The following is a 15272-nucleotide window of genomic DNA, read 5'->3' as shown; positions in this document are numbered from 1 at the left end:
CGTGAGGTTGAGAGGTTCCGACTAGAGATAGTCGGGATCACCTCTACGCACGGCCTGGGCTCTGGAACCACACTCCTCGAGAGAGGATGGACTCTTTACAACTCTGGAGCTGCCCATGGTGAAAGGCGTCGGGCTGGTGTGGGTTTGCTTATAGCCCCCCAGCTCAGCCGCCATGTGTTGGAGTTTACCCCGGTGAACGAGAGGGTCGTTTCCCTGCGCCTACGGGTCGGGGATAGGTCTCTCACTGTCGTGTGTGCCTACGGGCCAAACGGCAGTATAGAGTACCCGGCCTTCTTGGGGTCTCTGGGAGGGGTGCTGGACAGTGCTCCGACTGGGGACTCCGTCGTTCTACTAGGAGACTTCAATGCACACGTGGGCAGCGACAGTGACACCTGGAGGGGCGTGATTGGGAGGAACGGCCCCCCTGATCTGAACCCGAGCGGTGTTCAGTTATTGGACTTCTGTGCTAGTTACAGTTTGTCCATAACGAACACCATGTTCAAGCATAAGGGTGTCCATCAGTACACGTGGCACCAGGACACCCTAGGCCGTAGGTCGATGATCGACTTTGTGGTCGTTTCATCTGGCCTGCGGCCGTATGTCTTGGACACTCGGGTAAAGAGAGGGGCGGAGCTGTCAACTGATCACCACCTGGTGGTGAGTTGGATCCGATGGCGGGGGAGGAAGCTGGACAGACTCGGCAGACCCAAGCGTACTGTGAGGGTCTGCTGGGAACGTTTGGCCGAGCCTCCTGTCAGAGAGATCTTCAACTCCCACCTCCGGCGGAGCTTTGACCAGATCCCGAGGGAGGCCGGAGATATTGAGTCCGAGTGGACCATGTTCTCCACCTCCATTGTCGAAGCGGCCGCTCGGAGCTGTGGCAGTAAGGTCTCCGGTGCCTGTCGAGGCGGCAATCCCCGAACCCGGTGGTGGAAACCGGAAGTAAGGGATGCCGTCAAGCTGAAGAAGGAGTCCTACCTGGCCTGGTTGGCTTGTGGGACTCCTGAGGCAGCTGACGGGTACCGGCAGGCCAAGCGAACTGCAGCCCGGGTGGTTATCGAGGCAAAAACTCGGGCCTGGGAGGAGTTCGGTGAGGCCATGGAGAAGGACTATCGGCTGGCCTCGAAGAGATTCTGGCAAACCGTCCGGCGCCTCAGGAGGGGAAAGCAGTGCCCCACCAATGCTGTTTACAGTAGAGGTGGGGAGCTGTTGACCTCAACTGGGGATGTCGTTGGACGGTGGAAGGAATACTTCGAGGATCTCCTTAATCCCGCCGTCACGTCTTCCATTGAGGAAGCAGAGGCTGAGGGCTCAGAGGCGGACTCGTCCATCACCCAAGCTGAAGTCACCGAGGTAGTAAAGAAACTCCTCGGTGGCAGGGCACCGGGGGTGGATGAGATCCGCCCTGAGTACCTCAAGTCTCTGGATGTTGTGGGGCTGTCTTGGCTGACACGCCTCTGCAGCATCGCGTGGCGGTCGGGGACAGTGCCTCTGGAATGGCAGACCGGGGTGGTGGTCCCTCTTTTTAAGAAGGGGGACCGGAGGGTGTGTTCCAACTATAGGGGGATCACACTTCTCAGCCTACCTGGGAAAGTCTATGCCAGGGTACTGGAGAGGAGAATACGGCCGATAGTAGAACCTCGGATTCAGGAGGAACAATGTGGTTTTCGTCCAGGCCGTGGAACACTGGACCAGCTCTATACCCTCTACAGGGTGCTGGAGGGTTCATGGGAGTTTGCCCAACCAGTCCACATGTGCTTTGTGGATTTGGAAAAGGCATTTGACTGTGTCCCTCGCGGCGGCCTGTGGAGGGTGCTCCGGGAGTATGGGGTCGGGGGCCCTTTACTAAGGGCTGTCCGGTCCCTGTATGACCGAAGCAGGAGCTTGGTTCGCATTGCCGGCAGTAAGTCAGACTTGTTCCCGGTGCATGTTGGACTCCAGCAGGGCTGCCCTTTGTCACCGGTTCTGTTCATAATTTTTATGGACAGAATTTCTAGGCGCAGCCAGGGGTCGGAGGGTGTCCGGTTTGGTGACGACACGATTTCGTCTTTGCTCTTTGCAGATGATGTTGTCGTGTTGGCTTCATCAGACCAGGACCTTCAGCATGCACTGGGACGGTTTGCAGCCGAGTGTGAAGCGGCTGGGATGAGAATCAGCACCTCTAAATCCGAGGCCATGGTCCTCAGTCGGAAAAGGGTGGCTTGCCCACTTCAGGTTGGTGGGGAGTTCCTGCCGCAAGTGGAGGAGTTTAAGTATCTTGGGGTTTTGTTCACGAGTGAGGGAAGGGTGGAACGGGAGATTGACAGACGGATCGGTGCAGCTTCTGCAGTAATGCGGTCGATGTACCGGTCTGTCGTGGTGAAGAAGGAGCTGAGCCGCAAGGCGAAACTTTCGATTTACCGGTCAATCTACGTTCCTACTCTCACCTATGGTCATGAGCTCTGGGTCATGACCGAAAGGACAAGATCCCGGATACAGGCGGCCGAAATGTGCTTCCTCCGCAGGGTGGCTGGGCGATCCCTTAGAGATAGGGTGAGAAGCTTAGTCGCTCGGGAGGAGCTCAGAGTAGATCCGCTGCTCCTCCACATCGAGAGGGGTCAGCTGAGGTGGCTCGGGCATCTGTTCCGGATGCCTCCTGGACGCCTTCCTGGGAAGGTGTTCCGGGCGCGTCCCACTGGGAGGAGACCCCGGGGAAGACCTAGGACACGCTGGAGAGACTATGTCTCCCGGCTGGCCTGGGAACACCTTGGTGTCCCCCCGGAAGAGCTGGAAGAAGTGTCTAGGGAGAGGGAAGTCTGGGCATCTTTGCTTAGACTGCTGCCCCCGCGACCCGGCATCGGATAAGCGGGAGAAGATGGATGGATGGATGGATGGGGATTTATGATTTTTTTTTTTATGATTTTTTTTAATTGTAATCATCATTAGACCAGATTAGTCATTTATTTGTTTTGGCAAACTTTAAATAAAATTCATAATTTGGATGCTTAGGATGCTTGTCAACACTGTCTTATCACTATTTTGTGTAATATGATTTACATTTATTTTGGTAGCTTCATTTGAAGATCCGATCTCCTGAACAATGGCAAACTGTAGGGTCAAGCATTAAACATTGATCAGCATGAGTCAGGACCATAAGTTGGTTTCTGCGCTGAAATTTCTGGACTTCCAGTTCTTTGCTTTTTTTTTTTAAGCATGCATCTCCAACCAGACTTTTCAGTTATCCTCAAATTATTATCTTAGTGTATTCACAGTTCTCAATTTTAATGGACTATTTTTCTTGAGTAATCACACCTTATTTATAACCATTATTTGTCCTTTTTTATACTAGACATGGGTAGACTGCGCTTTCTTTAACTGTGTCACATGCAACTGCATTTCATACTGGTTGACAATGTTGTGCGAATGTTATTAATTTTGCCCAATTATTCTTAATTCCTCTAATTATTTCAACAATTACTTTATTTTCTTATGCAAGCTATAGAAATGTTTTTAACTAGAACAGAAACATGAATAGTTGATTTAATGTTGCTATTTCTGCAGGCTTCTGACCACACATAAAGACACCACTTACTTAATGAAACCTCTTGGCTAGGCTAAAGTGATTAGATAAGGGATTTCACTGATGCTTAGCTTGTCTCAGGACCATCAGTACATTTGACAAATTAATGAAGAACAGATCAACTCCATTTTACTATTTTATACAATGTATTTTAAAATACAACCATTTAATGACTTGGCTGCACACAATGTTTAAAAAATATCTGCTTTATTATGTTTTGGTACAAAACATCTATTCATAATAATCTTATATTGAGTAGTGAATTTGTTGTTTGTCTCACTTGTCAGCCATTTGTAGAGGTCTAGATAAGAGAGGGAATACAAAGTTAGGATGTGATGTATTAAAAATGTCAAGTGAACCAGGAATCTGTAATCTGTTTTAGGGCGATTCCTGTTTATCATGTTTAGCATTCCTTTAAATAAAAAAAAAAAAATGCTTTTATACCTTAAGTTTTTCCATAAATGCTTTTTTGTTGAACCTTCCAAATGCCCGAAGCATTTGAGGCGTGGGAGGTTTGGGTGCAAACAGCTCTATGCCTTTCTTTTTCTCTTCTTCTTTTAAGGCTACAGCTGGACCCTTGGCCTTCATCAGTTTCCTATACAACATGAGAAGAGAGAAAAACAATGTTAGTAATGCATTATTTAATACTGCAATACAACTACAAAGTAGCAGTTGTATTAGATTTTCCCATCACTTGAACTGGGAGACCAAACCTGTTCAAGCATTACAATGCCCCTGTGCACAAAACAAGCACCAGAAAACAACTGATGAAGTATCAGTGATGAAGTAGTAAATATTCCTACTATTTAAAATGTATTTGTATTTGTTTAGAACACATTGTACATTTATTCTGAATAATAGAGATATAAATAGAGTTATGTCCGTAATATAACCCATAATGCTCAAATGGCTTAAAACTCACCTTCCTTTTCTGGCTAGAACTTTCTGGGATTCTGGGTAGTGAACCAGGATGTCATTAAGTTCTTTCTTATCGAGCACAAAGAGGTTAGCAAATCCATGAGCTGCCACATTCGCTGTTCTTCTGTTGCCTCCATTCGCTGAAGACTGCAGAAGACTAGAAGACCAGGTTCATTGTAGCATCACAGTCCTACATTAACACTTTAGCTGAACTGTATATTTGCATACAGGGTAGAGGCAACTTTAATATTATAACCTCACCTGATCTCACCAAACACACAGCCAGCCTTTAATGTCACAAAAACAATCTTGTTGTCAGGCCCACCAACAACTTGCACCTCTCCAGCTTTGATGATATACATCTCTTTACCAATATCACCCTGTTAAACAAAAATGGGTAAAATCTCTTTTCATTCTGTTCCTCTTTGTTAAATATGAGCTGACAGTAACAGTGAACTTACCTTTTTGCACACAAAATCCCCTGGCAAATACACAATAGACTTCAGCCTCAGCAACATGTCCACAAGCATCTGGTTATCACATCCCTGTTGCAGCACATCAGCATCAATTGTATTTATATATATATATATATATATATATATATATATATATATATATATATATATATAGTTTTTTGTTTTTGTTTCTGTCCTGATCTTTTGAACCTCAGCTAGAATAAACCAGCCTCACCTTAAACAGGTCAATTTTCTGGAAGGTGGCAAGATTAATGTCCACAGCAATGGCTGTTCTCATTACCAGTGGCATTTGTTCCAGCAACTCTGACTCATCTGAGGTAAAAGTAGCAAAAAGGCACATAAATAGGCCTCCAGATACATACTTTCAGTGTTATGGTTCTTACAGAAAAGTAACATGTCTTTACAGTTAGATGTAGTTCTATGCATATTCGAATGCTCTTCTAATGTTCAGTAATTCAAAATACCAAAGCAAAAACTACTTTAAATTTTGTTCTCTGGCAGAAGGGGTCTCAAACTGATAAAAATATATTTTCTTACAGTCATACTGTATGCTGCACTCCAAACATGATAGATCATTGTAGCATATATTGAGTTATGGATAATAATTTGGATAATAATGGGCTGCAATAATTAAAGAAATAGTTGCAGTTATATTTTTATGCTAGGGAAAAGAATGGTGTAAGTCCAGATACCATGACTGCCAGAAAACTACTGCTTGACTTTAGAGCAAAGCATAAAGCTTTCACTTTCTCAGCTGTATGCTTGTATTAGATTCTCATTCATTTGTAAGTCACTTTTGGTACAAGTATCTGATTTATAAATGTAAATGGTAATGGGAAAGTACACAAAAGAGAGGTTACTGTTTTCATCTGCAATTCTCCACAATATTTGCTAATAAATGTAGGTAATTTATTTTTTTCAATAAATAAATACGAAGTCAGTCAAACCACAGTAACCCTGAAGAGGATAGAGCAGTTAGGATGGACGAATGGATGGATGGATGGATGGTACATGCACAACCTCAATTGCAAGACAAATTCTGGACCTTTGCATAGTTAGAATTATACAAGCAGTTCCCTTTCAGGAACTCAAGCTGCGTCAGAGTGCTTTGGGAATGCGACTGCGTTGTCCATGCTCTGAATAATGAGTCTAATCATTAAAGAAGGCATCGAAGAAAACCAAGCACACTTTTTCGGCTGCGTGCTTCTTCCTGCCCCTGTTTTATTACGGGAAGGGATACACGCAGCCTGTGTGTGGCGCTCTGGTTCCTGTGGTTCGCTCATGGATCTCGCAAAAGGTTTGGAGACGGGCTTGTCACTTTCTCCTTCCTCCTCTGTTTGGTCTAGCTCTCGTTCGGCTTCAGAGGCTTGCCTCTCAGCAATGTCTTTCCCGTCACGAAAGCATGCAGCTCTGCCTCTCTGCCTACATGGAGGGGGTCCCAGTTTGCTGTATGGCGGTTTTGAGACCGCAAAAGAGACCGCTAAACCTAACCCACCCTAATAGCCACCGAGAGACATCTGTGGTTTACCCTGTCCAAAATACCTGACAGGGACAAGGTGATGTCACCCTTTCCCATGTGGTTCACCCTATATCCCCGCTGTGACTGGATGCCATGGCACAACCATGGCCTAGACTGCCCCTTTATCCCCCCCCTCTCTTGACGTCACTCCCTGGTCATGACAGCCTGCCTGCAATTTTGACTGATTAGACTCATTATTCAGAGCATGGACAACGCAGTCACGTTACCGAAGTGTTCCGACGCAGCGTCTCGTTCCCTCAGGAAACAAGGGTTACAGACGTAACATAGAGACGTTCTTACCTAGCATACCCTGTGAGTCCCAGGTATAATTGTACCATGTACGGACTCTGTGCTGTACCAGCTTTGGAATACGATTTGTCACCATATAGGCTACACATGTGTCCATAGAGGCACGGAAGTATGTCTCACCAGCAGTGGCAGCCCCGATGACATCTCTCATCTGTAATATGCCATATTCACAAAAACATTGTCTGTGATTCTTCCATATTCAAAAACATTACATTTATTTTTGGAATGCCAACCTAAGAGCTGTACTAATATGAGCTATAGGTTTGTTTACTGGTGAACAATTTATTCTGTGAAGTCCACAGAATAAATCTTGAGGAAAGATTTATCAGTCAGCTTTGGAGAACATTGGGGATATTGATGACTGGATGATCCTGTGGGAATTCTACATCATCTATCTTTTACCTGTCCAATTAAACTTGAGAAGACAAAGACACCAACAAAAAAGTTTGCCAATTGAAATGTGATCTCAAAAACAGTATAAGGTTCAGGTAGTCCACCAATGTTGATTAGGGTCCGTACAGCAAAATAGTAACAGCGCAAGTACCTGCAGAAAATAAAATGACTTTTAATCATATTTCACAAGCTATAGCATTTTCATAGCTGAAAAATAATAAATTGGTCTTCATTTCTGTACATAAGTTACTGGATAAATCAACACTAAAGCTGTAAAAAAAAAAAGAACAAAAAACAGAGAGACAAAATGTCTACCTGGCCAAGAATGATGGACAAAAAAAATGCACCAAAAAAATAGCTGGTCATCTGAAAGATTTGACCAAATAAGGTGTCGGGAAAAGGTAGCTCTGCAATCATCAGCAGGGTTTTCTCTGAGTAGAAGAAACACCTCAGGTAGCTATTAGAATACAAAAATCCAAAAAGGCTATTGCTATTAAATGGTTTATTAAGATATTTTGAATGAGAATTATTCAACACCAGATATGGATTCATCATGATGTTTTAAAGCAGTTAAAAGTAGCATTGTTGAAAAAATACACCCTTAAAAAAAAGTCTTTGATAAAAAATGTATTGGATATGCATGCTTATTATTCAAAAGCCTGCATGAACTATAGGTACAATGAAGTGCTCATATCTTACGTAAGGCACATGAAAAAATGTAAAAGGAAACTGACGTACGCATTGCCCTGGCCGCTGTAGACCCACTTGGTTGTACCAATGCCTTGGTATGCAGATGCCACATAGTAAAGGCAAGAGTTGATATGAAGGGCGAACAGGAGATACCCAATAGTACGAATTACTCTAATAAGGGAAACCAGATAAAGTTAAAAGCGTTATCAAAAACTAAAATGTATGTGATTGTGATTCCGTACCTCCAGATGTATGCCTTTGTCATGATGCCCTCAAGCCGATCACTGAACTCAAAAAAAGCCTCAAACTTAAAAGAGATAGCATCAGTGATTATTCCAAAAAAGAAAACAATAACAATAACCAAACAGAATGATTTTAGGTATCACAAACCCTCATGATGCGATTGATTCTAAAAATGGACTGAAATCCAAATGGAAAATACAACAAATCCAGGGGTATGACTGATATTACAGCATTCTGAGCAGAGAAAATTAAGATCAATTAAAGTATTTTAAAATATTATTAAGTTTCTCACTGAATTTTTATTTTTTTTTAAATGTTGTTTTTTTAATACCTGAAACTTTGTGGAGGCTCTGTAATTCTTCTTAATAACAGCTTGGTCATACTGACAAAATGAAACAAATTCAGTTTTAACAAGTAAATGATACAAAGTGAATGCAATTTGTGTTGAGACACAAATAATTGTAGGAAGATACTTTGATTTATGCTTACAATGATATCTCCAGCTTTGCAGAACTGCAGCCTTGGTTGGAAAATGATCATATCGATGATGTAGATCAGGTCAGCTATAACATCAACAGTAAACCACAGCGGTACAGAGGTAGGAGTGTGACAGGGGAAGGTCATACGAACTGGTATGAACCAAAGATTGTAGCTGAAGGCGATAGTCACCAGGCTAAGCCAAGTGATGTAGCGCCGATCTAGAGATGGTCAGGTAGATCAGTGAACATTTAGAGAGAATCAGAAATCGCAACTATTAAATATATTGCATTTATATGTAAAGTGGATTTACATTAGTTTATTGATGATGTGTATAACCTGTGAATGAATCTATGGATGTGCCCAATACTTTATCCATTCTGTCTTCAATAGGTTTCAGGACTGTATCTACACAGGGGCATTTGATTATCTTCACTTCTTTCTTCTCTTTCTTTTCCTCAGCATTTGTGGCTGCTTTCTTTGCCTCCTCCTCCTTTTTGATTCTCTCGGCCTTTTCTTTTTTTTTTCTCTCTTCCTCTTGCTTTTCGAAGAAATCCTTTTTTCTCATAACAGGTGCTAGTTTAAGCAAAATAGCCAGCAAAAGTGAGAGTAGATAATGGTAGTGATAAAATATTTAAAAGATGATTTAAAAAAAAATTAAAATAAATAAAAAATAGATGGATGGATGGATGGATGGATGGATGGATGGATGGATGGATGGATGGATGGATGGATGGATGGATGGATGGATAGATAGATAGATAGATAGATAGATAGATAGATAGATAGATAGATAGATAGATAGATAGATAGATAGATAGATAGATAGATCTTTAAAACATTTATTCATGTGAAATGTTTTTGTACTCACTGACTGGAGGGCTGCGCTCAGGTGATGAGGTGTAGGGGTCTATGACTTTTTCTTTGTACAGTTGTGTACGTTGTCGCATCTGGTTGATTATTTTTCGAAGTTGCGCATCGGAGTACCTATTTATTACAACTGGACATGGTGCAGATGGCTGTGGTTCTTGCCTAAATTAGACAAGAAAGGAAAACAATTCTGCTAAGCTAAAAAATCTTGTTAATTTTTTTTTTGCTTTTAGTATTTAAATGTATATTTATCCTTCTCCAGCGGAACGACACTGTTGGTGACACTGAAGGATAAATGTGGGGATAGATTCTTCATTACAGTAACAATCACTGCAGCATTCCCAACACTTTAATTTAGGCTTTGCTTTTTATTTTTTTTATCCTCTTGTCTTGTTGCTTAAAATGTAAGTAGCTCCCCCAGCAGCTTCTTAAGTCCCTTAAAGCTGCAAATCTCATAATCTCCTCTTTGCTCCTCACCTTAGTAATCCTTCTGCTTTCTGGTAGACAGATAGAGACCCTGATGGTAATGTTTGTGTTTGCTGAATACAAGATGGCTGGACTATTTGAAATCACTTAACAAATATATTCACTCATTAAATCATCATCAGAGGGCCGGAATACACCAGTCTATTGCAGTACACATTTCACACACACACACACACACACACACACACACACACACACACACACACACACACACACACACACACGCACACACCCATCTACCTGCTGGCATGTTTTTGAAAGCCAAGAGTAAACCTTAGAACTTGGAAACCTTGACATATGTGGAGGGCATGCCACAGAGACTATAAGATCACTGGAAAAGGCTTACTATTATTGTGCATGGCTGTGTGGTGCATGTGCAGGGAAATAATTGCTACAAGTTTTCCAATCTTACTCTTCAGCTTGTGGCTGCTCTTTTTCAGTCTTGGAGAGTTTCTCTTCTGGTTTTGGCGAAGCAGCAGGTGCAGGTGTCAGGGCTGGAGCTGGTTAAACACAGAAATAGGACACATGAGCCAAAGAGGGGTTTTCCTCCACTGTGTGATTACTGGCAGTGCTCCGTCAGGCAGTGTTTTCACCTCCACAGATGGAACACAGATGGAAAAACGTTTAACAGGAATGCCTATACCTGAATCTGACCACGTTATCAACACTACCACAGAACAATATGAAGAACAAAAGAAACACATTGGTTTAAGTTCAACATCATTTTTTTAAGATAGCTAGTGGGAAAAATCCTTTAGATGTTCTGTTGGGTTTATGGAGCAGTATTCCGAGTTTAATAGCAGTTGACTCACCACGGGTTTCTTCTTCTTTCTTGGCTTCAATTTCTTTGACTGCAGGCTTTTCATCCTAAAAGTTGCAAACACCAACATATTGACCATTTTAAAATTAATTCTTGTTTTATGATTTTTATAGTATTCATTAGGGTCATTATAAAGGACAGATAATGATAAACTCACACATTCAAGACATCAATACAGGACAGACACTTGAAACAAAAACAAAATGCCATGATTAAGGCATATTTATTCTCAGCAACTAATTAGTTAATGCACATAACTATAACATTCTTGCATACCAAATTACATTTATCAGTAGTCGTGAGGTTGGTGCGTCCTACCTTAACTGGCTGAGTTTGTAAAGGTGGTTTAGGAGTTGGGTTAGGTGCTGGTGTTACAGGAACCGGGGTAGGTGCTGGTGGTGCAGAAGCTGGGGTGGGTGCTGGTGGTCCAGGAGCTGGGGTAGGTGCTGGTGTTGTGTCTGATGAAGGAGCTAGCACAGGGCCCCTAATTAGCTTTTTGAGTTTGCGAAACATATCAGTAACCAACTGCTTCTGTTGCTGTCTGAAGGTCCTTTAAACACTTATCCTTTAGCTGCTGAATAAAGCTACAGTCCTCCTTACACAAGAGCCTGATTAGTGCTTTTAGACCTCTAATCCTCACTCATACTTACTCCTCCTACAATGTCAACTAAGGCTATATGCATGCGTTTCTTGTTTGGTAAATTGCATAGTTCTCCGTAGCCTTTTTGGTTTATTTTCAATATGTTATGTTTAAATAAGTTATGAAACAGGTTATTAAACACCCAGATGGTTGGCACACAACTCAAAAATATTACATAAAAGGATTTTGTTAGCACTAATTACAGCTAATTTTATAAGGAGACTATAATCAATAGTACATTTAGACATGGTTTAAACTTTTAAATTGAATTACATTTTCTTTATTGTGATACACTGGCGGTGTATATGGTGAAAAAATTAAGCACAGATGGGATGCTAATCCAAGGTTTGATCAATAAAAATGGAAGAAAATTACAAACAGGATACTTTAGGCAGAAGGTGAAGGCTGAATAACTTTGTTCTCTGTTCTTCTGGAGTGTTGTGATGCAAAGAGTGCTGCTGTCTGTCATTTAGAGCTGCTCCATAAAGCACTAGTCATACAGACTGAGTAATGTTTACAGTAGAGGAACAGGCTGGCCGGCTTGTCAAAATGATTTTTTTTTGTGCAAATTGCCATGAGTCATGCCTTTAATTGGCTTGAACATATATCCGCTCTCTGTTGGTGCTTGGGCATTTTGTTTTTAAGCTGGTTTAAATGGCAACCACAACAATGATTACAAATAAAACTATGTCAGAATCTCCAGTGAAGGTAATTTGAGATCCATTTAACACAATATAACATAAAACTTTTTTTCCTGGATAATATGTAAGAGACTGTTCAATTTAAACCCACACCTCTCTCTCTCTCTCTCTCTCTCTCTCTCTCTCTCTCTCTCTCTCTCTCTCTCTTTCTATCTCTCCCTCTTGCTCACACACTCTCTCTCTCTCTCTCTCTCTCTCTTGCTCACACACACACACACACACACACACACACACACACACACACGCACACAGACATATATATATATATATATATATATATATATATATATATATATATATATATATATATATATATATATATATATATATATATACAGTGAGGAAAATAAGTATTTGAACACCCTGCTATTTTGCAAGTTTTCCCACTTAGAAATCATGGAGGGGTCTGAAATTGTCATCGTAGGTGCATGTCCACTGTAAGAGACATAATCTAAAAAAAAAAAATCCAGAAATCACAATATATGATTTTTAAACTACTATTTGTATGATACAGCTGCAAATAAGTATTTGAACACCTGTCTAACAGCTAGAATTCTGACTCTCAAAGACCTGTTAGTCTGCCTTTAAAATGTCTGCCTTTAAAAAAATCTTTTTTTTAGATTATGTCTCTCACAGTGGACATGCACCTATGATGACAATTTCAGACCCCTCCATGCTTTCTAAGTGGGAAAACTTGCAAAATAGCAGGGTGTTCAAATACTTATTTTCCTCACTGTATATATATATATATATATATATATATATATATATATATATATATATATATATATATATATATATATATATATATATATATATAGAGAGAGAGAGAGAGAGAGAGAGAGAGAGCACCCCATATTGACAGAAAAATACAGAATTGTTAACATTTTTGCAGATTTATTAAAAAAGTAAAACTTAAATATAACATGGTCCTAAGTATTCAGACACTTTGCTGTGACACTCAGATATTTAACTCAGGTTCTATCCATTTTTTCTGATCACCCTTGAGATGGTTCTACACCTTTATTTGAGTCCAGCTGTGTTTGATTATACTGATTGGACTTGATTAGGAAAGCCACACACCTGTCTATATAAGACCTTACAGATCACAATGCATGTCAGAGCAAATGAGAATCATGAGGTCATAGGAACTGCCTGAAGAGCTCAGAGATAGATTTGTGGCAAAGTGCAGATCTAGCCAAGGTTACAAATTTTTTTTTGCTGCACTTAAGGTTCCTAAGAGCACAGTGGCCTCCATAATCTTTAAATGGAAGACGTTTGGGATGACCAGAACCCTTCCTACAGCTGGCCGTCCGGCCAAACTGAGCTATCGGGGGAGAAGAGCCTTGGTGAAAGAGTTAAAGAAGAACCCAAAGATCACTGTGGCTGAGCTCCAGAGATGCAGTCGGGAAATGGGAAAAAGTTGTAGAAAGTCAAACATCACTGCAGCCCTCCACCAGTCGGTGCTTTATGGCAGAGTGGCCCGACGGAAGCCTCTCCTCAGTGCAAGACACATGAAAGCCTCCATTGCTTAAAACACCTGAAGGACTCCAAGATGGTGAGAAATAAGATTCTCTGGTCTGATGAGACCAAGATAGAACTTTTTGGCCTTAATTCTAAGCGGTATGTGTGGAGAAAACCAGGCACTGCTCATCACCTGTCCAATACAGTCCCAAAAGTGAAGCGTGGTGGTGGCAGCATCATGCTGTGGGGGTGTTTTTCAGCTGCAGGAACAGGACAACTGGTTGCAATCGAGGGAAAGATGAATGTGGACAAGTAAAGGGATATCCTGGATGCAAACCTTCTCCAGAGTGCTCTGGACCTCAGACTGGGCCAGAGGTTTACCTTCCAACAAGACAATGACCCTAAGCACACAGCTAAAATAACAAAGGAGTGGCTTCACAACTACTCTGTGACTGTTCTTAAATGGACCAGCCAGAGCCCTGACTTAAACCCATAAGAGCATCTCTGGAAAGACCTAAAAATGGCTGTCCACCAATGTTTACCATCCAACCTGACAGAACTGGAGAGGATCTGCAAGGAGGAATGGCAGAGAATCCCCAAATCCTGGTGTGAAAAACTTCTGGATCTTTCATCTTTCCCAAAAAGACTCATGGCTGTATTAGTTCAAAATGGTGCTTCTACTAAATATTGAGCAAAGGGTCTGAATACTTAGGACAATGTGATATTTATATATCTATATATTTATATATCTCTATATATATAAACAAAGATAAAGGATGTAGTGGGAAAGTTATCCAGTTGAGGGCAGTCTAACACTAATTTTGGTTTCCAACTTGCTTCTGTGTAATCTATATTGTACAGTTTCTTCGGTTTTTTGGGTGGTCTAAAATAAATGATACACTTATACAGTACCCTGAACTATGCACATCATCCAACATTCCCAGTGGGGCCAAAAAACACAACACCCCTACACATGTAGAAAAATAAATATACGGACTGCCACTATCTTGGTACAGTATTTCTGGACGAAAATCAGTGGGAGGTTATCCTTTGCCAAACTGTTTCATAATCATAAGTCATAAGTATATCACAAGTGTTATCCTGATATATTTTGATAACGAGGTTTATTTTACTGCTAGCTCTTTTCATCACTGTTCGAAAGAGAGAGAGAGAGAGAGAGAGAGAGAGAGAGAGCTAGCTGTTTTTATCTTGTGTAATCTCTGTTTGAACTATTATTTAAGCCAAAAGCATTGTTTTTATTTATTTATATAATCTATATATTAATATACACAATATTCCAGTCTTACGGCTTTATTCGTTTTTCTCAGTTTTTCTCAGACAGATATGTCTTGTGACCGATCTGAATAAAGCCTTTACATCTGTCTTCAAAGTATTGTCACACTGACTTATTGTAATAAAGCTCCGAGCTGGCGAAACACCATGCCATGTGTATTATGTCAAGCAGCAAGAGACTTAATTGCCTTTTACTGAATGCACTATGTAATAGGTTGATTGCACAAGTTGGTCATACACACATTCATGTACTTGTTCACACTGAGGGGTAATTTAGTCTTGATATGTCACAGAGGAAATCTACATGATAGAACATGCACAGAAATCAAAGAGGTAAATCGAACTGACGACCCTGGTGCTGTTATACCAACATAAAAGTTATAAAAACATTTTTATCAACTTTCCTACAATACA

At 41.2% G+C, this 15272-nt stretch overlaps 1 protein-coding gene across 2 annotated transcripts; it reads right to left on the bottom strand.

The window, feature by feature from the left end:
* Positions 1 to 3749: 3749 nt before the first annotated feature.
* Positions 3750 to 11346, bottom strand: cngb3.2 (cyclic nucleotide gated channel subunit beta 3, tandem duplicate 2). Of its 2 annotated transcripts, XM_083538222.1 has the most exons (18): positions 11079 to 11346; positions 10753 to 10807; positions 10353 to 10440; positions 9456 to 9616; positions 8924 to 9160; positions 8597 to 8805; positions 8439 to 8489; positions 8255 to 8341; positions 8107 to 8171; positions 7913 to 8035; positions 7184 to 7325; positions 6773 to 6932; positions 5168 to 5265; positions 4939 to 5022; positions 4739 to 4857; positions 4482 to 4634; positions 4004 to 4154; positions 3750 to 3860 (listed from the first exon to the last, which is right to left on the bottom strand). In XM_083538222.1, the coding sequence occupies exons 1-18, from the start codon at positions 11271 to 11273 to the stop codon at positions 3843 to 3845; spliced, it is 2196 nt and encodes a 731-aa protein (XP_083394348.1). In that variant the 5' UTR covers positions 11274 to 11346; the 3' UTR covers positions 3750 to 3842. The 2 variants fall into 2 exon arrangements, with proteins under 2 accessions (XP_083394348.1, XP_083394349.1); XM_083538223.1 differs by lacking the exon at positions 7913 to 8035 and having other exon boundaries at positions 11079 to 11345.
* Between the last annotated feature and the right edge of the window lie 3926 nt (positions 11347 to 15272).

This window comes from Silurus aristotelis (genome assembly GCF_946808225.1).
Source record: "Silurus aristotelis genome assembly, chromosome: 1".
NCBI classification, from domain to species: domain Eukaryota; kingdom Metazoa; phylum Chordata; class Actinopteri; order Siluriformes; family Siluridae; genus Silurus; species Silurus aristotelis.
The sequence above is the reverse complement of the archived record's forward strand: the minus strand, read 5'-3'. Positions and strand labels throughout refer to the sequence as shown.